General features: G+C 38.7%; 1 protein-coding gene across 1 annotated transcript in view; it reads right to left on the minus strand.

Annotated features, from left to right (window-relative positions):
• Positions 1–24,487, minus strand: part of POU6F2 (POU class 6 homeobox 2) — a 414,737-nt gene extending 390,250 nt beyond the window's left edge. The window contains exon 1 of the mRNA XM_073003768.2: positions 24,383–24,487. Within this exon, the coding sequence (XP_072859869.1) occupies positions 24,383–24,487 (105 nt within the window). The remainder of the gene's footprint in view (positions 1–24,382) is intronic.
• Between the last annotated feature and the right edge of the window lie 654 nt (positions 24,488–25,141).

Raw genomic sequence — 25,141 nt, forward strand, 5'->3', positions numbered from 1 at the left:
CAAGTACTAGAATATAAACGTAGAAATCAGCATTAACTAGGATTAAATACATCAGTGTAAAAAACCAGTTTAAATGGGATCTGCATCAAACCATCAGTGCAGCACAGTGTGGTCTGCAGATTAAAGTCATGATTTTATCCTCTGATGTCTCCTGGCTGCTATATTTATGCTTGCCTAGAAGCAAACCATTCTCACTGTTTGCCACATAAAGATTCCTGTTGAGGATACTGCCATCCGTATGAGAGCTGTCAGCTACTAAAGATAAAGAGGAATCTCATTGGACAATATGATTAAGGCACAGTCTACACAAACAGCAGATGACAACAGAAAACTGTTTCTGGACTGTGTCACTTCAAGCAGCAGTAGGGGTTTTTATTTTGAAAGCTAAGAGTAACCTACACCTATAGCCATGAAGCTTGCAGGGTTACAATATATCAGGTTCCACTCTTAGTTAGGGGCAGACCCCACTGAACTCATGAGCCATGCATACTTCTGAACAGATAGGTATGAAGAGTCCCTAGTTTTCAGCCTAAGTTACCTCACAGAATTCTTGCAAGGATAAAAATAGAGGGAGGGAAGGAGGGCACCAACTTTAAGGCTGGATAGTGGTGGTGGTGGTGGTAGAAAACTGCACCAGTGAGAGAAAGCTGAATTAGAATCACTCTTCGAACTCCTAATTCTCAGTGTGCAGTTGATTCTGAGGTGCATTCAGTCATGTAGTCTCCAGTTACATCTGAAACAGTGCGGTCAAGACACATACAGTTTTACATGTCATCTGTTGCCTAATACAAATAATTCTTCCATTTGGAAACCATAACAGACATGTGGCCTTTTTAACTGCACTGCTTTAATTTGAGTACAGGCTCACATAGTGGGTACAAAAGACACAAAAAAAGCAGTGGGGTTTATTAAACTCCTGTTTTTCCTTCCTCGCCAAACGTTTTTTTCTTTTAAAATATCACACTACTAGGAGAGCAGCATGCCTAGCAGTTCATATTGTTAGAGGAATAATAGTGTGCCTGGCAATATCTTTGCTGACCAAACCTCAGACATACATCATGTTTTAGATATTTTCTTACTTTTAAAATTTACCAGGCCCCTTTCCCAGATCCTTTAGCCATGGCAACTTATAATCAATAATCAATGAAAAAGAGTAAACAGTAAAACCAGAATAAATCAGGTAATATAAAAATTTAACAACTTATTTTATTAAAAACGTCAAAACTAGCATTGAGGCCAAAATACGGTACAAAACAAGATAGTATTATCAGCTGCTGAGATGTCAAATATTTTTTTAAAAAAAATTCTCTATAGCATCCCACTCAGACAAATGCAGAACAGAGACTTGCCTCAAGATCACAACAAGGTGGCTCCATTCCAGTAGCTGGCAGAGCAAAGGGCATGGGGTGGGGCCAAAGAAAACTTCATGAGGATAGATGTAACTGTTACCAATTGATTAAATTATGCCCCAAGTATCCGGTACATTGACAATCAGAAGCCCTACTTGCTTGTCTATTATTAACCCATAGAGCTTCATGGATTTATTTTAAAAATGCTTGAAACTCTTAAGTAATTGTTTGCTATTATGAACATATTTGGGATTAGGAAAGTCACCAGCTTCAACCCACCTGATAGAAAATAGAAACCATTAACTGATTTTGCTGGAAATAACTTCTGTTTTAACTAGTGGTGGTTTTTATTCTTTCATTCTTGAGGCAGACTTTTTTGTATACAGCTGGGCATAAATCACTACAAGAAACAGAAATTTCTTGTGCTCAAACCAAAGTGCCCATTTTGACCACACTGCTGTACAACATGCATTTTAAGAAAGAGATATTTTACAACTGTAAAAGGCATAAGACTGAATCCAGACTTGCACATAGTGCAGGCCTGCTGCATCACAGGTAGCAATTTTCTCCAATTCCTTCTTTTCGCTGCAGTCCTCAGCACCGTTTCTGATGCTACTCTGAGAGACTGAGGAAACCTTTGCAACTATGTGAGAGATACAACAGGGGCTTCAAGGAAGGGAGGGAGGAAAGAAGAAGGTATAGGAGAAAATATATTCCCAAAGGGACTGTGAAAACACACAACCTACAAACAGTATTCGAGCCCACCACAAAAATACAACAAATGTTATGGTCAGCAAAGGACAGAAGGGACCCCTTCACCACTGCAGGAGTATACCGGATACCTTGCAGTTGTGGCCAGGTATATACTGGAACCACAATATGCAGCATCCACACCAGAATCAAAAAACATGAGAGACATTGCAGACTAAAACAACCAGAAAAATCTGCAGTAGCTGAACATGCCCTGAAACAAACTGGACATGAAATTCTGTTCCAAAATACTGAAATACTGGACAACACCAGCAATCATTATGTCAGACTGCACAGGGAAGCCATTGAAATCCACAAGCACCAGTAAAACAGAAAAAAGGAAAGTTTGAAGCTCAACAAAACTTGGCTCCCAGCTCTCAAAAATACAGCATGCAAAAGGTCAACGAACTCTACCCAGCCACTAGGACAGGGGATCACTACACACAAAAGACCAACTAATGACACCCATCAACCACAGGAACAGATAATCTCTTCTCCTTATCACAACAATACACCCACAACAATACACACTAATCACCCATCTACAGAAAAAGACAAAGGCCTATCTCACAGCCATAAATACTGCATTCCCAAGCCAACTACACCAGAGCACAGAGTGCTGTCCTCTGAAGATGCCGGCCACAGAGATTGGCGAAACGTTAGGAAGAACAACCTTCAGAACACAGCCAAAGAGCCCAAAAAACCCACAACAACTATAGGAGAAAATCATGTGGATGCCCCCTTCTTCAGAGGGAACCTCTGTGGGACCTCAATTCTGTTGAAGTTTTTTGCAACTTCATACTGTATGCTGCCTCTAGAATGAGTGGTTGGGAGGGATTTTTCTCCACTGGGTAACTGCCAGTCACTAAAAGCACTAATATTTCCTTTCCTGCCTCTGAATTCAAAGAGAGCCCCATCTCTCTACTCAGTCCTTTCCCCCTCTCTGTTGTCTGTTGGCAGTTTATAGTTGTTGAGGTCTGTTGCCAAAAGTCAGTCATGTTTTGTCAGTTTGCCATTTGAGCTGTCTCACTGTAAATAAAAGAAACATTTAAATTATTTCTATTAGTAATGTCTCAGTGGGCGTTACTGAGACTGTACATGCCTGTTGATGAGAAAAAGGGGTGGATTAATCTGGGCAACTTGGAGCTATTCTGTTCTTTGAGTCCCTGCACTTCTGTTGCACAGCCAGAGGAATTTAACCAAAAGTCAAAACTCTGCAACAAGTTTTTCCATTAAGACTGGATCCAACCTATTGTCTTTTCGTGGCCAAAACACAGCTAGCCCATTTGAACAGCTCCAAGGAATGTTTTCTTCTCCATCAGCAGAATAGCTTTTCTGTGCAAGCAGAATGCCTTGATACATAACATTGCTAGCAACGAAAAATATGTGGTTACAGGGAGATGACAGTTTTCTGGCTATCAGTCTATTTTGACCTATAAACCACTAGGTTATCTGAAGGACTATATTTCCTTATATAAGCCTCTTAGGATTTTAAGGTCTTCCGGGAGGTCTTCCTCTTGGTCCTATCACATTCACAGCCATGCCCTCCAAAAAGAAGGGCCGTTTTTGGTGGCTGATCCCAGTCTGAGGAGAAAGCCCAAGAGACATAAGACTGGTCTGTTGCTAGCTGTCCTTCCATCAGCAAGCAAAGATTCTTTTATTCAAACAGGCTTGGCATGTGAGGAATATTCATGGTGAGGAATTGGATTTGCAAACCGGTTTACAGTACTATGTTTTAAAACTATTTTATTTTGTTGTTTTAAAGTTGTGAGTTTAATTGCTCTTTAATATTTATTATGTTTTAACTGAAACTATCTTTTAAACATTATGGTTGCTACCCTAAGTCTTTTTTACCAGGAGAATATGAAAATGAAATATCCCAATGTGGTTTGTAAATCAGCTGTGCTGCTGAAAGATATTTAGAAACCAAATGATTATTTCTCTTCAACTTGTACATTGTCCTCTCTTCAGAATTTTCCTTGTCACAAATCAACCGATTGTTCTAATAAGAAGTACTACATAAAACAACAGGTTCTCTGCCATTTTTAAGGTACATTTCTTCAAATCTCTGCAAAATTAGGAAGGAGATTTTCCCAGCAACTGGAAACAATGTTAAGTAATTTTGACAGAAAATCATTCCCACCCTGACATAAAAATTGATGTGCAATATGAAATAAAATGAGGGTTACTGTTGAAAGCAGCAATTATATCTCTTTAAAACTAGGAGAAAGTAGTAATGCTATGTTCAGCTATCTGTGCATTGACTGAAACTTTTAACAGAGAAACAAATTCTTAGATGTTTGTTTCTTAGATGCAGTCATGGTAAAGTGCTTATTCTCTCATAGTCAACTTCCTGAACAACAACAATAATAATAACACTTTTTTACAAATAGGTCTCAAAACAATACTAAGGTTGATACAAGGAAGAATTACACAGGCTGTCAGTGGAACCAACGGAGGGCCTGTCCATACTGCGAAATTTGGTGCGATCTGGCCAATACTTAAAAGGTTTTTATCTTCAGTGAAGTCTACTTTACCTCTTGGAACCTGTTCACGAAGGTAGAACAAAGAGCTATTTTGCATCACAATTAGAGATGGGCACTTGTTTGTGCTCATTTGTTTAGCAGCCAAACAAGTGTTTGGTGGTTCAAAGTCCCACCTCCTCCACAGGCACCCACTCAAAGGTAGCACCCAGAGGTGGTAGAGCAGGGAGGTCTGGGTGCCTGCCTGCAAGAGAAGGCAAGGCTTTGAAGTGCCGAACACCTGCTTGGCCACTAAATGAACAGGCATGAACTGCCAAAGTGACAGTTTGTGCATGCTCTCTAGCCCTGTGCCAGAAAGATTCAGGCCAGCTCTTAAAGGGGAAGGATGGATTGCTTTAAGTAGAAGCATGAGCAAATGAGATCTTTTTTTCAATGCCAGACAGTGGAATCAGGGAACCATATATCATAACTATATGCCAGTGTGAACAGGCTCTGAGGAGCAGAAAAAGGAGTAAACAAGAAAACCCTTTCCCTCCAATAAGAAGGGTTCTCTGGGTACCAGGAAAATGTAGCCACACTAATGAATGAATTTCAAAGTAACGAAGTTCCCATTTCAAGATACAGGAGCAGGTTGTTTTGGAATAGACTGGACACTAGTTTTATAAACCCTTGAGGCGTTGCTACAATCCTGATGTTATGGTGGTATAAGCAGAGAGCAAGAAAGTGAAATGGTCTTCCAGAGCTAATGTTTGGTTCATTGTAGGCTTACTGAAAAACAAGACCGCAAGAGAAAGCCCATGACCATTTGTGCAGAGTTTTATTTTAACTGTTGTATTGTTAAATGCCTTTTTACAACACATCCCAGTAACAGGACACACGAGTGTGCTTTTAAATCTTTACTTTTGATTTCTTTCCTCCTCAATATATCAGTGACCTGGAAACACAAAGGCAAACTTCACCCTAACTAGCAGAAGCCACTCAGGGCAGAATCACGTGCCTTTGTGATTATTTTGCTGTTGTTTTATTTTTGCACAGCACAGTCACCAAGAGCAAGATTTGAAATGGAAGATACACACAGGGCAGAAGGGGGCTTCTTAACCTTTTCTCCCATGTTGTTCTGCAGTTACCCCCTTCTTCTTCTGCTATAATAAAATGTATCAAAGAAAAATGAACACAGAGGGATACTTTTTAGCAGTGGGTTACCACAAAGCCTTCGATTGGTTTTTTTGTTTGATTGTTTGCTGCCTTTCTCCCAAAGGATCCAAGGTGGCTTACAGTATAAAACAGATGTGGTACAAGCATCTCTTACTTTTGGAAACATTCATTTTCCAAAACAGAGCAGTAAGATTACTGGCCATTTTGATCACACCTCCATTAACTTTTTATGACAAAGTTCTTTCTGGCTTGTTTCGCAGCTGTGTAATCCAATTAGAATAAACAAAAATGAATGCCCAGACCCGTATTATATTTTTATACTAATGTAATGCAATCAGCATAATTACTGGTGGTGAACTACCACAAGTTAAGGAGTCAACGCATACATTTACTGTTGCACATGAGTCATACATTGCAGCGAGTAAAAGCAAAAAATCTACCCTGGCTTCTTAACTTGTCACAGTTCACCACTAAGATTATTTTTATTTATTTTATTTATTTATTCTATTTGTACCCCACCTATCTGGTTGTTATTATTATGGGTTTTACATTTGTGGTATTGGTTTAGCAGTACAAATTAAGGTTGGTTGCTGGGATTTTGATTATTGATTGATTGTCATAGATATTTTGTGTCTTATTGCCTTTGTCACAGCTTTGCTGGTGGTTTGGGGCATGAGGGTTGGATCCAGGTGGTATGAATATGGGGAGCAGGAGCCCACTCACCTTGGTTGTTAAAGGAAGCCTCTTAAGAGGAACTGGTGCAGGGCCTTGATCTTGCCAACTCGGGGACCTGTTGGCAGGGAATCATGGAGTGGCATATGCCCACACGGCCTCCAAGGACTGGAGCTGGTGGTGGGCATCGGGGGACATTTGGATCTCTTAATGCGATGGATCCAATTCCCCAGTGCTGCAACTGGGATTGCTGCTGTAACTAATTAGGTTATGGCCCTTTTCCTCCAAATAACTGTATGTTGTAATTTTCTGTTGTGGGTTTTGGGTGGCCTTGTGCCTGATCAGCACTAGGCCGACAACCACCAACAGGATTCTGAACATATATTGTAAGACACTGTATTTGTAAAGAAATTTTGATTTTAGACTGGGCCTCAATTTTGTAGGCTTCTGCATAGGTTAGTTGGGTTAATCTTTCTATTTCCCCAATTTCTCAGTCTATTTCTCATTCTAGAATATACTGATCAGACTCCTATTGGGAATGTATGCTAGGAAAACCAATATGGCAGGAGATCCAATGTGGTACAGTCAATAGAATGTTGGACTAGGCCTCAAGAGGTTTTGGTACAAATCCATACTTCCGGAAGAAAACTCACTTGTGGCGATATTAAACCACTCCTTGAACATTTCACATACTTCAAACATCCTATCGGTGTTCTCAAATAGCAGAAGTGAATTAATGACATATAACACACACAAATGTAGTTTCATAAATTGCAGCAGAGCATTGCACTAATTAACATCTTGCTGCTTGCATTTCTATTCCACCAGGTCACACAACCAGCACATGACCACAAATGTAAGCAGCAACTTGTTAATCACTGGAAATTTGCACGATTATACAACACTGGTGTACATGCACAACAGGATGTTGGTCACCACGACAATATTTTGCAGCTCTCAAAACAGATGTGTGACTCCAGAGATATGTACATATCAACAGAAATAATAGGCCTGCTTTCCAATTCTGATTGAAGTTTTTCCTAGAGATTTCCCCCCTTACTTCATTTTACAAGACACAAAGTTGGAAATTCTTGAAAGCTCCATTAAAGTCTCCAGGATTGCCTTCAGTAGGTTTCTTCTGTTATAACTGAACAGCTTTACAAGTTGAAATGAAATCAGCAAAAATGAAATCAACAATGTCAAAAATAATGTATATGAACTCATAATACTTAGCTGAATGAATTTGAATATGATGCACACTGGGGGAAGGCTATGTTTGTTAGTGGCTCAAACAGCATGTTGGAAGGCTTACCGCTCTCACAGAAGCATTTAACTTGACATTTGGGAATTATTTCAAAACAAAATGCAAAATGTTGTATATATGCATGTGTGTGTACATAAGGAGGGAAATATTTTCTGCTAGAAAGCTTTATATACAAGGAGCTGAGAGTATTTTGAAGAAGTCCAACTCCACTCTGCATGATACACAGAGAAATGCTGAGTAATTCCATAGGGATTCATGGTTGCTGGAAAACAGGTTATGATGATACATAGGCTCTTGAGGAAGGAGAAAGAGGTTAAGTAGTCAGATTCTCACTGTGTCAAAGAGGACAGTCTCAAAAGCAAAAGAAACATCTGAGGGACATGAAGGTTTTTCATTTTCTTGCTGTCTGAGCTTTTAAAAGATTTCTCATCCAATTTAGCTATGGCATTGTGCTTAGGTTACATGAACCTCCTCTTTTGAGTTTCATTTGTTCCAGCCAATGTGCTAAGAAGCTAGAACACAGATTTGGAACAGGTATTTATTATCACAAATGTCTTCTCAGCTTCCTTCCAGCTGTTCATATTTATTCGTTATCAAATTTATCTACTAGTTTTCACTTAAAAAAATTAGAAATCATACAGCAGTTTACAGATAAAAGGAAAAGGGAACAACACAAACACTAATTAAACAAAGCTCTAAAGTCAACCAGAAACAGTAAACAGTCAATACAACTCTGCAGTTCAAAGACGACGACGACGATGATGATAGCATGGATTGCTGAATCAAATAAAAGGTTACAAGGTATCCAACTACCATTGGAGAGACCCAAAAAGAGATGCCTGTGTCCCATAACGAACCATGCTCTCACTAAGGTCATCACTCCCCAGGCTTGCCTGTAGGAAGGATGTTATACTGGGCCCCTTCCGCATGACTCATGTGAGAAGATTTGTGTGTTGAAGCTTCCATTATTCTCAAGGATGAAAAGTCTGCATGACTGAAGGGAGTCTAGTGAAATCTACTGTCCTGAATCAGACAAATAAAAACCACATCCAAGCCATTTTTTCTCAACTGGCTTAGACATTTATATCCCACAAACCATTTCTTCCGCTTATGGTCTGACCAACATCTTATCGAATCTGAGTGGCACAACTATGTTTTCTGATTCTGAATTCAATATTACAACCCTAAGGATACAGAGATCCAATCAGGTACATTTTATGCTCCATCTCTGAGAACACAATTGACAAGTAAGTGAAATGAGCCCTATTAGAAGCTGTTCTTGCATTTGCCACACATTTCACTCTCTTATCCTAAAATAATAAAAGCCTGCTGTGCAGCCAGTCCTGTGTTTTGTATAATCTGACCAACACATGGAGCATATTCTGTACTCAGAAAATGAAAGGAAGTGCATGCTACTATTTGCAAACTGCTTTTAATGCTGCTATTATTATTATTATTATTATTATTATTATTATTATTATTATTATTATTATTATTATTATTATTATTATTATTATTATTATTATTATTATCATCATCATCATCATCATCATCATCATCATCATCATCATCATCATCATCATCATCATTGTCATTATCATTATCATTATCATCATTATTATCATTATTATCATTATTATTAATTACATTTCTTGTAATTTAATTTCTGCCCAGTGTAATGCCTTGGCACTAATGGGTGCAGGATATAAATTGAAGAAATAAATAAATAAATATAAATAAATACTATCCATCTCGAGACAGCAAATAACTATCTTTTTAACATCTGGAAAACTGGAAGGGAAGGTGGGGAAACCTGACCAGAGACAAAGATTTTCAACAATAGTATTTGATTGGTTTGATTTCCTCCCACTATGACTGAATTCTCACTGATGCTTCTAGAAGTGTGACATAAATATTTAGACAGTTGTCTTCTGATCTGAGACAAGCTCATATAAAGCAGAGACTGAAGGAAGGGATGAGATGAACAACAAGAAGGGGCAAAAATGCTAATGCCTGATTAGAAATGAGGCATTTATTTTGAATATAAGTAGCATAGCTCCTAGCACAGAATATAAGTTCTTGGCAGAGAAAATTGTGTGGACCAGTTTGTATATGCTTGTATAGCTAGGGATTATAAATAGTAGGTTAAAGAAGCCAATTTGATCTTTTGATCTTTATACACAGACTTAGATAAACTGGAAATGAGGCTTTATACATGTTTAATGTTACGTTTACTGGAGGGAACATGCTGAGTGGTTGAGTGACTAGATTCCTGAGGTCCTTCTGAATTTAAAAATGGTTGTACCTAAGAGTACTATCAAAGTTGTTCAAAACAAAGAATGCTTTTGGTAAAATTATTTTTTCATCAATAGTCACCAGAAATTCTATTTCAGCTCTGCGCAGATGAACAGCAAGCTACTGCTGTCCAGCAGACCTCAGAATAAAGTTGAAATGCTGTGTCAGAATTTGGTCCAGTAAATTGGAAATGACTGTATGATACTTATTGTGTCCCAGAGGAAATAATATTCACCTATCATACGCCGCTGCTGCTAAGTTTTAAACCAACGGCAAATATGTCAAATCAACTTGGCTCTTGTTTGTAACAGCAAGAATCTTTTTTAAGATTGATTATATGGTCATAGACCTGAAAATTCAAAGATAAAAACATAATACAAGATATACAGAATAAGTAAGTTGTTAGAACGTATCGACAGTATAAAACTTGAGTTAGGTGGTTGCCTCAATATAACATTTTACGAGTTCTTAAAACTGAGGATAAAAACGTAGCCACCAACTGTGTTATTAATTGGTTCTCTCCGGACAGGAGAAACTTCAGGTAGTCTGTGGGAGGTATACTAGTACATTTATACATTATTGGGTAGAGGTAACGGATACGTTCAGACCTATATAAGCTGTATTCTAGAATGGTGTGTGCCAAGGACTCAACTGTTTGTTCCCCACAGGGGCATATCCTTTCTCCATAAGGAATGTTATTAAAGCACCCTTTTAACAAGGCTGAGGGAAAGCAATTAAACTTAGCCCTTGACAAGACAAAACAATACCTTGGTGCTGTGATTTGGTATAAGTAATTTGCTGACTTGGGAAGGTTAAAATTTAAACCAAAGTACATTGGTGAGCTTGTCCTGGCTGCACATGCTAGTGAATATTGGAGGTCTATATCTTTAATATGTTGTACAAGCATTGGCTTGGCACTATCATAAGGCTGACTCAGAAAGAAGTCCATAGAGAAGCCTAAAAGATGTAATTTGTCTGTAAATCCTTTATGCCATAAGCTGGTAAAGACATCTTTTTGTAGACAGTGTAAATACCAGCTGGTTGTGGGAGCATATACCACCTTCAACCAGAATTGGAATGCATACAGCCAAGCTTGACATTCCACCGATTGAAGGCCAGCCTCTAAATGCAAGGCAGCTGAATTGACATAGCGAATAACAGTCACAGCAAGGATCTTACTAGGCAGATGAAGACAAAATGGAATAAATCCCTCCAAGAGGATCCACTGCCATCTTCTTCCATAGATGAGGCTTTTATAAAAACTGTTTTATTATAGGACACCATGCTTTGTTATATACATAGCCATCCTCTGCACAGGGTACTTCACCCCAAAATTGGCATACTGCTGAGATCACCAAACATATAGTTTTGATTCTTAAGTATTTCTTCCATGGAGCATAGAACACTGATTTGACATCATAAGTCTATGAGAGAGTCTTTACTAAAAGTGAGCAGTTTGTCCAAAGCTAGCCAGAGGGCTACTTGACCCCCTTGGATTTTTAAATCTCAGTTCCTGTTATCTAAGCCCACAATTCCGAACTGTACTCAGAATTCTTCTCATATCCATGTGAATATTAGTAGAACTTCACAGCTCTTGCCACTCAAACAATCAAGGTTAGAGACGTCCAGAGATTTTTAAAAAAAAAAAAAAAAAACCTTGCATAGAGATACATAAAAGAATTCTGTTAAATCATGGCATGAAAATATCAACAAGCTGGAACTAGAGGAGGACATCAAGATAGTGAAAAGTCTGGAAACTCAACTCTGTGAGGAGTCTGAGGAAAAAAAGATTGAGAGGCAATGTGACAACCATCTTTAAATATTTTAAGGATTGTCACATGGAAGATGGAGGAAGCTCTTTTTTTCCTGTAGCTTCACATGGTACAGTAGGTCCTAAAGTAATGGATTCAAATTATGAGAAAGGAGAGTTTCTAAACATTAGGAAGAATTTTGGGCAAATAAGAGCTTTCAGTACTGGAACAGATTGCCTTGGAAAGTGGTGGACTCTCTTTTACCTGTCATGGATGCTTTAGCTTTGGATTTTCCATTTTGGCAGGGGGTTGGACTTAATGACCTTTGGGGTCCCTTCCAGCCCTACAGGTCTATGATTCTAAGACAGGAAATGCAAATATTAGAAATTATATTTGATGTGCAAATAACATTAGACAATTTAATAAAACACAGTTTTATATCTTGTAACAACATTTTTATTATGTAGGAAATTGAATAATTTACACATCTGACTCAAGAAAATAAATCTTTACTATTGGATTTCTTAGCTTTTTTCCCTACTTGGGACCATGATACAACAGTTAGATAAAACTCTCCTATGGAGAAGCATTACCAGTGAACAGAGAATCACTGGCAAATATCAATAACTAATCTGTTATTTTTGAAGAAAAAGTCCTATCAATGTAGATTTCCACTGAGGTATTTTTAAAGACCCTGACGCAGTAGGAAACGTAGCTAAAACCCTAGGATCGCTAAATATATGCAGGGTAGAAGCCTTTTAATTTTTTTACATTCTTTCTGCCTTCAATTAAAGAATATTGAAATACATCATGTGCCATTTTAACTAACATTTGAACAAGAGTGATTCACATCCATTCACGCTGAAATGGACTCACGCAGAGCTCATTCATACAAACATTGTAGATTTTTCAATCTGTGGTGACTTTTGGCCATTTGCACCCAGTTTTTGGTCTCCTGGAAAATATCTGTAGTGAGACAGCAGAACATAGAAAAGTTCTAGTTTCAGACCACAGCTGCCGGAATGCCCAATTAGTGGTCCTGTTGTACTGTTGATTTGCAGTTCAGAAATGCAAACCATCTCAGTTCTGTGAGTTGATCATCTGAATGCATGTTGGTCCAAAACTGGCATGAAACCACAAACATTTTAAAAAGAGTGTTCATGGTACCTGCCAAATGAAAAACTGAACAATGCATTCAGACCACCATTACAGAGTTCTTTAAAACATAGCTGGACAGACTGAAAAGAAGCTTCAAACTTACTATATAAATTGATTCATCTGTATTTTAGTGTTTTAAGATGTGTTGACAATCAAATTAGATTCAAATGGTGCCATATGACACATTGAGTCAAAGCTACTCAAGAATATATCAAGTCAAACAATAATTTATGTATTCAACCTCTGGCAGCTAAGTACAGTACTAAATGTAACTACTTGGAAATGCGATTCCTTATTCCAGTGGCACATTTTAATCAGACTAGACTTCCAACATGATGAAATGCTCTCTGATTCTGCAGTGTTACAATAGACAGCATACCTTGTTTTTAGCAGTTTCGCCCTGAAAAGTGAGATGAGTAAATATGCTGTGTTTGAGTCAACAGCGTAGGGACCATGCCATCTTCTTTACAGGAGCAAATCTTATTTTTCCAAAGGAGAGTAACAATTCCAGAGGCTGCCACAAGTCAGTTTCCAGACCTACTGCAGCAACAAATTAAAATGGGGATGGGGATACAAAACTGGTGTGCCATGTATACAATCAGTTGGCATCTAAGACCTGTTCACGCGTTTAGAGACTCAATCACATCATGAGATGATCATGTGAAGCACAATGTCAGGTCTAAGCCAATCCATGCTGGCAAGTTTCATATAAGTATCTTACCTTGAGCCAGTCTCTGCACAAGCTGGAAGCACAAACGCTCATGGTGAATGGTAATGTAAAAGTGCATACTTTAAGTGAAGGGTGAGCTTCGTAGCTTGGGGATACATCTGGACCCGGTGCTTACCATGGAAACTCAGGTGGCGTCAGTGGTCCGATCTGTCTATTTCCACCTTAGGCAGATTGCCCAGCTGTGTCCCTATCTTGATGTTGGGGCACTCACCACTTCAGTGCATGTGCTTGTAATCTTGAGATTAGACCACTGTAATGTGCTCTATGTGGGACTACCTTTGAGACTGATGCGGAAGCTTCAAATGGTGCAGAATGTGGCAGCCAGATTTATTAGTGGGGTGAGGAATCACCATCATATCTCTCCCACTCTGGCCGCATTGCATTGGCTGCCCGTATGCTTTCGCATCAATTTCAAAGTCTTAATGATCACTTATAAAGTCCTATATGGTTTAGGACCTCGCTATTTGATGGTTTGCCTTCTCCCACCAAAGTCTACCTGTTCCACTTGATCTAGTTTGGAGGTGTGACTGAGGGGCCTAATGCCAAGAGAGGCCTGGAAGGAAAAAAAGAAAAGAAATCGGGCCTTCTCGGTGGTGGCTCCTTGGTTGTGGAACAACGTACCTTCAGAGATCCGTATGGCCCCTTCGCTGGGTGTCTTTAAAAGCTAATTAAAAACATGGTTGTTTAGGCAGGCCTTCTGTCCAGCTATTATTTGATTTATTTATGTTTTCCATCATGAATGATTATTTTATTTTTGGATGTTGATATTATTTTAATTGTTCTTGTTGTGTTTGATGTATGCTGCCCAGAGTAGTCAAAATGACTAGATGGGCAGGATAGAAATGTAATTAAGTAATTAGGATGCAATTAATTAATTAATACAGTATATACATATATGCATTAATTAATTAATACAGTATATACATATATGCATCTCTCTCTCTTTCTCTAAGTAGACCAGGAACAAAGTTTCGCATCTGCCTCTCTAATGCTAAACCTGCAATACTGTCGGGTCTTCCAAAATATGAACACTCATTTCTAGTCTGCTTTAGCATAGTCTGAACTGCAACTGCAGGTAAAACCCTCTACATCCCTATAATAAAAGCTAAAGATATTAAACATTTGTGGGGGCAGAGTTTTTCCCTACCAGCACTGCTCCTAAATACTACACACTGATGGAGCCATCTACAGAGAGGGACACGTATATGATCTGTTCCCCTGGTTGCTAAAAAGGGCTTGAGGCTGCTTCTCTAGGGAGGGCCATAAAGATATTCCAAGCAGGGATACTGGACTGAGATTTTCTTTAAAAATTATTTGTGATCAGCTTAATGCATTTCTGTGACAGATATCATACCCAGAATTCATGATTTCTTTTTAAAAAGCAATTTTTGTTTTCAAATAATTTTATTAAGGTTCTGTGCTTATTTTTAATTTTAAATTGCAAGTTGTTTTTGTTGTTAAAAGACAAGTGGATGATGGTGAAGGAGGCATGAGGCTTGCTCAAATCTCAAAAGGGGGGCATGATGCTAAATGTTTGAGAACTCCTTATCTGTATTCGCGAAGGCTTTCACGGCCGGGATCTAATGGTTGTTGTGGATTTTTTGGGCTCTTTGGCCATGTTCTGAAGGTTGTTCTTCCTAACATTTCACCAGTCTCTGTGGCCAGCATCTCCAAAGGACAGCATTCTGTGCTCTGGTGTAGTTTGCTTGGGAATGGAGTATTTATGGCTGTGAGATGGGCTTTTGTCCTTTTCAGGAGATGGGTGATTAGTGTGTCATGTTGTGGGTGTTCACTAAGGTACCAACAAAGGACACCCTGACACTCATCCAGCAGATCTTTCCAGAAAACATCAACACCCTCTTCCAACACTGCCTAACGACTAGCTATTTCCAGTGGGATAATGAATTCTATGAACAGACAGATGGAGTGGCCATGGGGAGCCCCCTCAGCCTGGTTATAGCAAACGTCTACATGGAGCATTTCGAAAAACTTGCCTTGGCTTCGGCACCCCTCGTACCCACAGTGTGGTTCTGATGTTTGGATGACACCTTTGCAATTTGGAGGCACGGTGAAGAAAAATTGGAAGAATTACTGATCTCAACAGCATCCACCCAAATATACAATTCACCATGGAAAAAGAAATAGAGAGCCAACTCCCGTTCTTAGATATCATGGTCCTATGCAAAACTGACCTCCAACTGGGACACAAGGTCAACAGACAACCTACCCACACAAACTGATACCTACACAAAAACTCCAACCACCACCCACAGCAAAAAAGAGGCATAATCAAAACACTGGTAGACTGTGCAAATTGGAACTGTGAAGCTCAGTTTCTCAGCACTGAACTCAACCATCTGAATTGGGCCCTACAGACAAATGGCTACTCCAGAAATGAAATCACAAGAGCCATTAAACCAAGAAAACAACACCAAACTGAAGAAGAAAAACAGCCACCCACAAATAAAGTATTTCTCCCATAAATCAAAGGGGTCACGGACCACATGGGGAAATTTTTGAAAAAACACAACCTACAAACAGTATTCGAGCCCACCACAAAAATACAACAAATGTTATGGTCAGCAAAGGACAGAAGGGACCCCTTCACCACTGCAGGAGTATACCAGATACCTTGCAGTTGTGGCCAGGTATATACTGGAACCACAAAACGCAGCATCCACACCAGAATCAAAAAACATGAGAGACATTGCAGTCTAAAACAACCAGAAAAATCGGCAGTAGCTGAACATGCCCTGAAACAAACTGGACATGAAATTCTATTCCAAAATACTGAAATACTGGACAACAACAGCAATATTACACCAGACTGCACAGGGAAGCCATTGAAATCCACAAGGACTAGCAGAACTTCAACAAAAAAGAGGAGAGTTTGAAGCTCAACAAAACTTGGCTCCCAGCTCTCAAAAATAGAGTGTGCAAAAGGTCAACAAACTCTACCCAGCCACAAGGACAGGGGATCACTACACACACAAGACCAGCTAATGACACCCATCAACCACAGTGACAGATAATCTCTTCTCCTTATCACAACAATACACCCACAACAAGACACACTAATCACCCATCTACAGAAAAAGACGAAAGCCTATCTCACAGCCATAAATACTGCACTCCCAAGCCAACTACACCAGAGCACAGAGTGCTGTCCTCTGAAGATGCCAGCCACAGAGACTGTTGAAATGTTAGGAAGAACAACCTTCAGAACATGGCCAAAGAGCCCGAAAAACCCACAACAACCAACTCCTTATCTACTTTCTGTACAGTACAAATCTCATAGAGAGAGTCTATATGCAAACATATTGTATGGTCATAGTGTTTGTGACCCATGATAATCAGGAATAGCACGTGCCCTCTGTCCATACTGAACAGCTGTGGATTACATGTTATCAGTGCTGTGGTAACCAGGATGCAATTAAAAATCTGTTTTTCTTAAATTAGTCAGCAGTAAGAATACATTTTTACTTCATCCCCACTCTCATTTTTATGAAATACTAATTTGTTTTCTTTAGTGAGTATCTTTCAGTTACATCAGTCTGATGGATCGAAAAGTTCTGTCTTTTTTTTAGTCTTGTTACAACCACAGATCATTACATGATAAGAAGCTCCACAATGTCTGTTACATGTACTTTACACAGGAATGGTAGCTCAGACTGGTATTTAGGTTATCAAGAAGGAATCCAGGAACCACAGAAATTGACTTGAATGCAAATGTGTTGCCTGAAGATAAACATCTGCAGCATGGCCAACAATTTAAAGGTCATATAGCAAGCATGGTTTTCCCCTCTGTTTAAAGTTAAAATAATTACAGTATTTGAACACTCTGTTTAAAAAGCAGTTTGACCTTCTAATTGGCTTCAATTACCACCAGTCACATTGAGCACAAAATTAAAAATGAGGCAGAATAAAAATAAAGAGCTTTTCCTAAAACCAATTAGTAAGTAACACATTTGCAGAGGACTATTGTCAGTTCAACATCAAGAAAACTAAGATTATGGCCAATGGCTCCATCACTTCCAGGCAAATAGAAGGGGAGGATATGGAGGCAGTGACAGATTTTACCTTCTTGGGCTCCATGATCACTGCAGATGGTGAAAGCAGCCACGAAATTAAAAGACCCCTGCTTCTTGGGAGGAAAGGGATGACAAACCTAGGCAGCATCTTAAAAAGCAGAGACATCACCTTGCCAACAAAGGTCCGCATAATCAAAGCTATGGTTTTCCCAGTAGCGATGTATGGAAGTGAGAGCTGGACCATAAAGAAGGCTGATGGCTGAAAAAAATGATGCTTTTGAATTGTGGTGCTGGAGGAGACTCTTGAGAATCCCCTGGACTGCAAGGAAATCAAACCTATCAGTTCTAAAAGAAATCAACCCTGAGTGCTCACTGGAAGGGCAGATCCTGAAGCTGAGGCTCCAATAATTTAGCCATCTCCTGAGAAGAGAAGAATCCCTGGAAAAGCCCCTGATGTTGGGAAAGTGTGAAGGCAAGAAGAGAAGGGGACGACAGAATATGAGATGGTTCGACAGTGCCATCGAAGCTACCAACATGAATTTGACCAAACTCCGGAAGGCAGTGGAAGACAGGAGGGCCCGGCGTGCTCTGGGCCGTGGGGTCATGAAGAGTCAGACACGACTTAACGACTAAACAACAAAATTGCCAGTTGATGTAAAGAGAAGATAGCTATTTACATAGGAAAGCAAATTAGTGTTTAAAAAATACTCTTGCAAAAAGAAACGGCCTCGAGTGAAACACATTCTTTAGCTGGAATCTAGGACAAGGGCCAAAGAATTACATAGATTAAATTAACTTGATAAAAAAATTCTTCTACAGCAAATATTTATATTGCAAAGTATTATTGCAGCATTCCTGTATTTTCTTACAATAATAAGTTTGGAGACAGGAGACTATGCTGAGGCATATTAAAATACAGAGGTTTTCCTTAAAGGTTTCCCTTTACAGCAGTAAAGTACAAAGGTGTTCATAAATATGGAAAGAAGTCTTTAAACATACATGCTATATATTCTAGTGTTTTGCTGCACATAAAGCGTAAAGCGTCTGTCCACAGGCTCTCTCTAACATATGAATATGCACAGAGAAATACCAGGGATTTTTCAAAGTTCTTAGAAGCTCACGTCTAACTTCAAGGTTAGAATAGAAAGGTTGCTTCAGACACCCCAAATTAGCGAAGTTGGATTATCAATCAAAGTTCAAATTATCAGTTATTTAATTTACCATAACAATTTCACTGCACTACAGGACATACCATACAAATATTCCATGTAAGGTGACAAAATGTTGCCATTACAGACCAAACCAACTGAGAAGAGCCAATAGTTTAGGCCTCATTCATGACCAAAGTCTGACTAAGATGATTTGTGAAGAGAATGTTTAGACCTGTAGATACACTGAAGAGAGGGGCAAAGCAGCCACACATTCTCTTGGTGTGCATTATGTTCCCCCACCACTTCAAAAAAACAAACAAACTTGGGTTTAAAAAAACCCCAAGTACATCAATGTTTCAGTTCCTATGGTCATTACACTATTTGGCAGGATTGTAAATCCTTTTGTTTGCTTCTCATAACTCCTCACATGACTTTCTTCCCTTTTCCTTCTCTTTGTAGGGATTTCCCAGCCAAAAAATGGCACCCATTTTTCCAGGCACATCCTGTGCATAATTTGGAGAAAATCGACACAGGGTTTCCCCACAGGACAACACTGGGTTTCCTGCACAGAACTGTCATTCATCTGCACAGGAAATCACATTTCTCCCCACAGTTAGAAGGAATATCCTGACCTTATCCATGTTTATCCCAGAAAGAGTCTCCACATGAGCTGAAAAAAATGAGAGTATTTGTCACCTTCCTACTATTTGGAACATGTAGAAAGACTCAAGAATTCCATTCAGGATGAAATAGAAAGGAAGTTATGCTGCTCCTAAAACTAGTTGTGTCTCTGTTGAAAGATGATTTTGAAAGCACTGACTGAAGACCAGTAGCATGGACTTTGGTCAATACATAGGAATATCCTTGCTCGACATGAGTCCACCATTTGGTAAGCCAAGAAAAAAAATCCCATCTGTGTGGTGGGATTGGCAGTACAAAACAGCAGGATTTTACTATTTTTGGCATACCAATGTCAATGTCAATGTCAATGTCAATGTCCAATGTATTAGTTACATATTATGCACAGAGACAGGGGCCTCTCCCCCCCACCAAATACTCCACTAATATATTTGCTTTGCTCAATAATAACCAGGTTCTTTTCATACCGTTTAGTTTATTTAGTAGATTTCTTCTATGAAGTCCAAAAAGTCGTGTATATGATCCAAAAGGAATGTATATGGGATCATACTGGAAATCTAGGATACAGTAAGACATCTGTATCTGAAGGACTGGTATCCACCATAGCCCTATAAACCACATACAAAATTGTCCTCCTGTGGCCTTTGTTCCACTCCCTTATATGTTGTATATAAGGGTTCCCTTGTATCTGAACTTTCAGGCATCCACAGTAGATAGTGGAAACAATCCCCTGCAGATGTGGGGGTCCTACTTGTAATATCTGGATTATGGACTGAAAGGTCTCCACCACCACCAGTCTGTAGGCCTGTACCTGTGAAATGGAGCACCATAGGGAGCTATCTCGAAGCTGTATTGAGGGAGTAATTTAAGTGGGTTGTAAAATATTTTTCACAACAGTATGAAACCAGATTAAGTAAGAATGTCTATTAGGAACAGAACACCACCACCACCCCAATATTAGAATTGCTAGGCATGGTTACTTAGGCAGCTCCTTTACTTTGAATAGTTGGATGGAAAGGAACATTCCACCTGGTGCTTCTTCATCCAGCACTGCCGTTAGTCCTTTGATGCTAAAAGCTATAACTATGGGGATTTTCCCTTCTAAACCAAACGTAATGGTACTGACTCTCTAAAAGCATGGACCTGACAACCCATTCTGTACTAGTGACTATGATACTTTATTACACTAAATGGCATGAACAACCTCAACCACATACAGAAACACTGCAAACTGCTATGTATTAGAAGATTCTTGTACCATTAAGTACTTACTGATAAGTCACAGATAGTAATAATCTGATCACTGCAACATACACTGGATAGCAATATAGAACTACATATATTAATATCTCTCTCAAAAATGCAGAAATATTCTGCTTCAAATTTCATTACTGGTTTAAAGCCTAAAGATAAAGCATCTTTACCTTTCCCCAGTTCATTAATCTCATGTATTACTCCTTAGAGAAGAACACAGAAATGCTGCAAAAGAGCAGGCATTTGAGATTAAAAGAAAAAGTTACACACATGGAGACTACCAAAAAAATACCAAATACCATTTCCTTCTTCATGCTATCTCTTCATGGAATGTATATAGTATAATTAACAACACACGCACCCAAGGAAAGAGGGGGTCTTTTTCCCCCTCCTTTTCTTTTACCAGCTCATTTGATCTTTTCTGTTCTATTATGTTTCCAAAATCCAGCAAACATACAAATGTACAGCTAGATTTGGGCCCTGAGGCCTGAGGATCAAGATGGTAGGCTGGCTTTGGTTTCCCGAGGGACAGCAGAGCCAGAAGGGTGATTGGGCACAGTGACCTGTCTGCATGAGATGAGACAAAAACAGGAGGGTTGTAATACTGATGAACTAGCCTGTCACTCACAAACTCAGGTCTTGGGGCGGGGGGAGAGAAGTTACAGCCAAGATGGTGACTGAGCAAAGTGGAAAGATACCATAATAATTAAAATAATTAGGTGACACATTTAACAGGGATAAGATGGAGACAGGACCAGAGGAAAAGCCATTTCAACTTTTTAAAAGGGTTAAAAAAAAACCATGAAGAAATAATAAGGCAACCACAGGTATTGTGGCAGGGAATGTTAGAAAGGCTGCTGCATCTGTTAAGGATCAGGCTTAAAAGCAAACACTTCGGTTATAAATCAAAATTGCAGTGAACTTCTAAATCTTGATGTGCCGAGCAAGGAGACTGTTCTCCAGAGAACTTGTCTACTTAATTGCTGACTGTGGGCACTTTAGGGGGACCAAAGAGGGATGTTACACAACCAGTTTTGCACTTCCTGTCCAGTTTGCACTTCTTCTAAAATATTATACATTGCATGGTAGACATTTCTGTTATTTAATGTCACTTATCACAGGAAGCCAATTTGGAAAGTGGTGCTTCGGAATAGCTAAATATCAGGAGGAAAAGATTGAGGCATTCTTTTAATTAAATGAAGCAGGAGCCTGAGCTGATGATCCTTTTAAACATTAATCCTTCCATTTGTTTGCATTCCTCTATTTCAATCAGATTTGGATCTGAGCTGCAAATAACTGTTTAGTATTTGGGATATCTGTTGCATGGTCTTTATTATACACAATTTTGACAATCCTGTCTGTCTTGTAAAGTGGCAATTTTTCAAAATGTTGTTCATAAAGTAACAACCTAATTATGGTGAGCCCAGAAATATTGATCACACCTTTAAAGATAAGATAAAGATTGAGGAAGTTTCGTATTCACAAAAGATGTACCCTTTTCTAGAATGAACTTCTTTCTCCTGCAGAATTTTTTTTATGTGTAAAAGAAGCACTTTGTAAAAGTAGATATAAATACGTGATGCGTTTATTTTATTTTTACTGCCAGTAGTTAAATATGCTTGTTTAATTTTGAGTCGTGCCTTGCAGAACGTGGACCATGCTGTTGAAGTCATTCACTCTGATATTAACTAATTCCCAGGGAAACTAATCATTAGTTTCTTTGAAAGGAGTGAATAAAATAGGACAGTTGTTTTAAATGTACATTATGGCTTTGAATGCTGATGATTTTTAATACAATACCAAGGAAAGAAAAAAATATGCTTATATTTTATTCCCTGTTGACTTGCATTGCAAATAATGAGTCAAAGTTTCACATTTGAGTCATACTATATACCTGTCTAGAGGTTGCACACTGCTCTCTTTGTGTTTGATTTTCATGAATGAATACAGCTAGTTCTGCTAATCTTTAAGTCATTAAAACAGGAACATGCATGATCAAACATTTTCACATCTCATGCCTTATTTGACATGTGTGGTTTTTAAATAAAAGCAACGGATGACAAAAACTAGCAATTTTAAGCTCTTTTATATGCTCAGGAAAAAAAAGTTGTAATAAACATTCTCTGCCAAATCTTAATAGTGCTTGTACTTTCCCCTCACTGATTTTTTTAAAAAACTGCATATGAAAATATAGAATCCATAATGATACTGGACACTACTTGCAGAAGACTATATTAAAATCTTTAATATTTCCAGTTTCTATACATTGGTTTGCTATGCATGCTGTTCAATAATGGTATCCCTTTTCCAACTTATCATTGTGTACTGGAATTGTTTTCATAAATGCACATATATACAGCAGGGCTGTGGTAAACATGATACTATATATCTGACATTCTCCATCCCAGATGTATTACTTAAGAGGCTGATATTAATAAGCCATATATTCTGTGAGACTTCTGCATTTCACTGTAACTAAAGTTTTAAAAATGAACTAAAATATGTCTATTTTCTTTCACCTTTAAACCATTTATTTGGAGATGCAAATGCAGTAGCATCACTTTTTGCAGCATTAATCTTAATGCGTCAGAAAGAAGAAACACAAACTTTTAAGAATTCATCCATGTCTTTTATCTTTCACAGACACACATCAGTGATTAATGAGCAGGTGTCGAGTTCTGAACATTTTGTTGGCAAATGTAAAAAATGCTCCCAGATCCTCTTCCTTTTGCTACTTCTACAGCAAACTATCCTCCCCCTCCGCACCAGGTCTCTCTCATCACTTTAGGTAATAATTTGGAGCCAAATGAAGAGACAATGATTCTTTCTTATCATCGGGTAAAGCAACATGAAGCACAGTATCATGTACAAAACACTGATGCACAGAGACTACACAGACATCTCCGAAGATAACAAAACCAAATGAAACATCAAGAGAAGGACTCACACTGACCCATTTGGAAGACAAAGACGGCAAAATGGAAAAGCTCTAAAAAGCAGCTTGTGAGGCCTCTGAGAGATGTCCTTCTGGCATTTCATCACAGCAGCCCTAGACTCGTTTCACCTCCCTGGATACAGCGAAGGGAGAACTAAACAGAGCTGTTTATTAGAGCTGTTGTGCTGGATTGCATTAGGAAACACAAGCAGACCACCTGGACCTTTCAGATTGTGGCAGTGTGTTTAATTTGCAAGCTGCCCCTCTGCAGCACCAGCAGCAGCAGCCAGGACTCCTACTACATTTACCCAGCTAAAATCACACATTATCTGGGTTAGGAAGAAAGAAAAATCCACAGACTACATAGCAAAAGAATACAGTCGATCCACAAAGAATTCAGAAAACAGAAACTACAACTCCTAATGTGAATATTACAAGGACTTTTTTTAAAAACACTTTGTTTCTTCTAGTTACAGGTATTTCAATCCACAGCACACAGACAGATTAATATATAGGTTTATCTAAAAATTCTAAACTAGATTGTAACAAACAGAATGACATTTTTAATCAGTTATTGCACTGGCTGGATTAATGTGCTCTTTTGTTGCTTCCCTCGTCTCTCACACACTTTCTGCTCCACAGTTGCTGGTAGCTGAAGCTACAGACAGAAAGATGGTACTGTAAATATGAATTATGTGAATCATATGGTTAGACTATTGGGGGGGGGGGAATAAAAAGGGAGTTGAGAAATGGCTGACTCCATACCTGACCAATTACAGCTTGCTTGGTCCCCGTGTCCTGCTGAGCTACAAGATCGCAATCCATCATATGTAGTCTTTGAAAAAGAGAATGGGGGTTTCTGGCATGCATCTGTCAATCAACTTCTTCACTCCCAACCATCACCAAAAGCGGGGGGGGGGGGAGGAAAAAGTCAAGCTGCTCCACCAAATAGGATGAAACAGTCATGTGACCTTCACCACTCTCTTGTATACATATACTTCCATAGAACACAAGAATTTTCTGCAGATATGAAATGACATTGACAAATACTCAATACCAAACAAATAAGGTGAGATAAACAGCTATTAATTCAAGCCCAAAGACAACTTGTAATCTAGCCTCAATAATCACTCGAATAACTCTGTGGTTTCAGGAAACTAAACTTTTTCCAGAAAAGGTTATGAGTTTTTAAATACATGTTGTGGTCAGATATTTGCCTTTCCTTCCTGTATGGGTCAATTTTTTTCTGCACCACATCAGCTTGATTTTCTACTTTTCTTTGGTCATATTTCTTTTTCAAACCCACTGCACTATTATGGGTATGCATGCAACCAAAATTTTAAAACTAGACAAACAGTATTACAGAATGTATGAATTAGTAAAAGGTGAATAAGAAGCTTTAAACTGTATAACTAGAAGTTTAATGCATGCATTGTATTACATCTTCCAGTAACAAACATTCCCTGTCTAAACTGTGATGAGCAGTCCAAGTATAAAATATTCAAACTATGTAAATCTTACTTG

Source organism: Pogona vitticeps, chromosome 6 (genome assembly GCF_051106095.1).
Source record: "Pogona vitticeps strain Pit_001003342236 chromosome 6, PviZW2.1, whole genome shotgun sequence".
Lineage (NCBI taxonomy): Eukaryota > Metazoa > Chordata > Lepidosauria > Squamata > Agamidae > Pogona > Pogona vitticeps.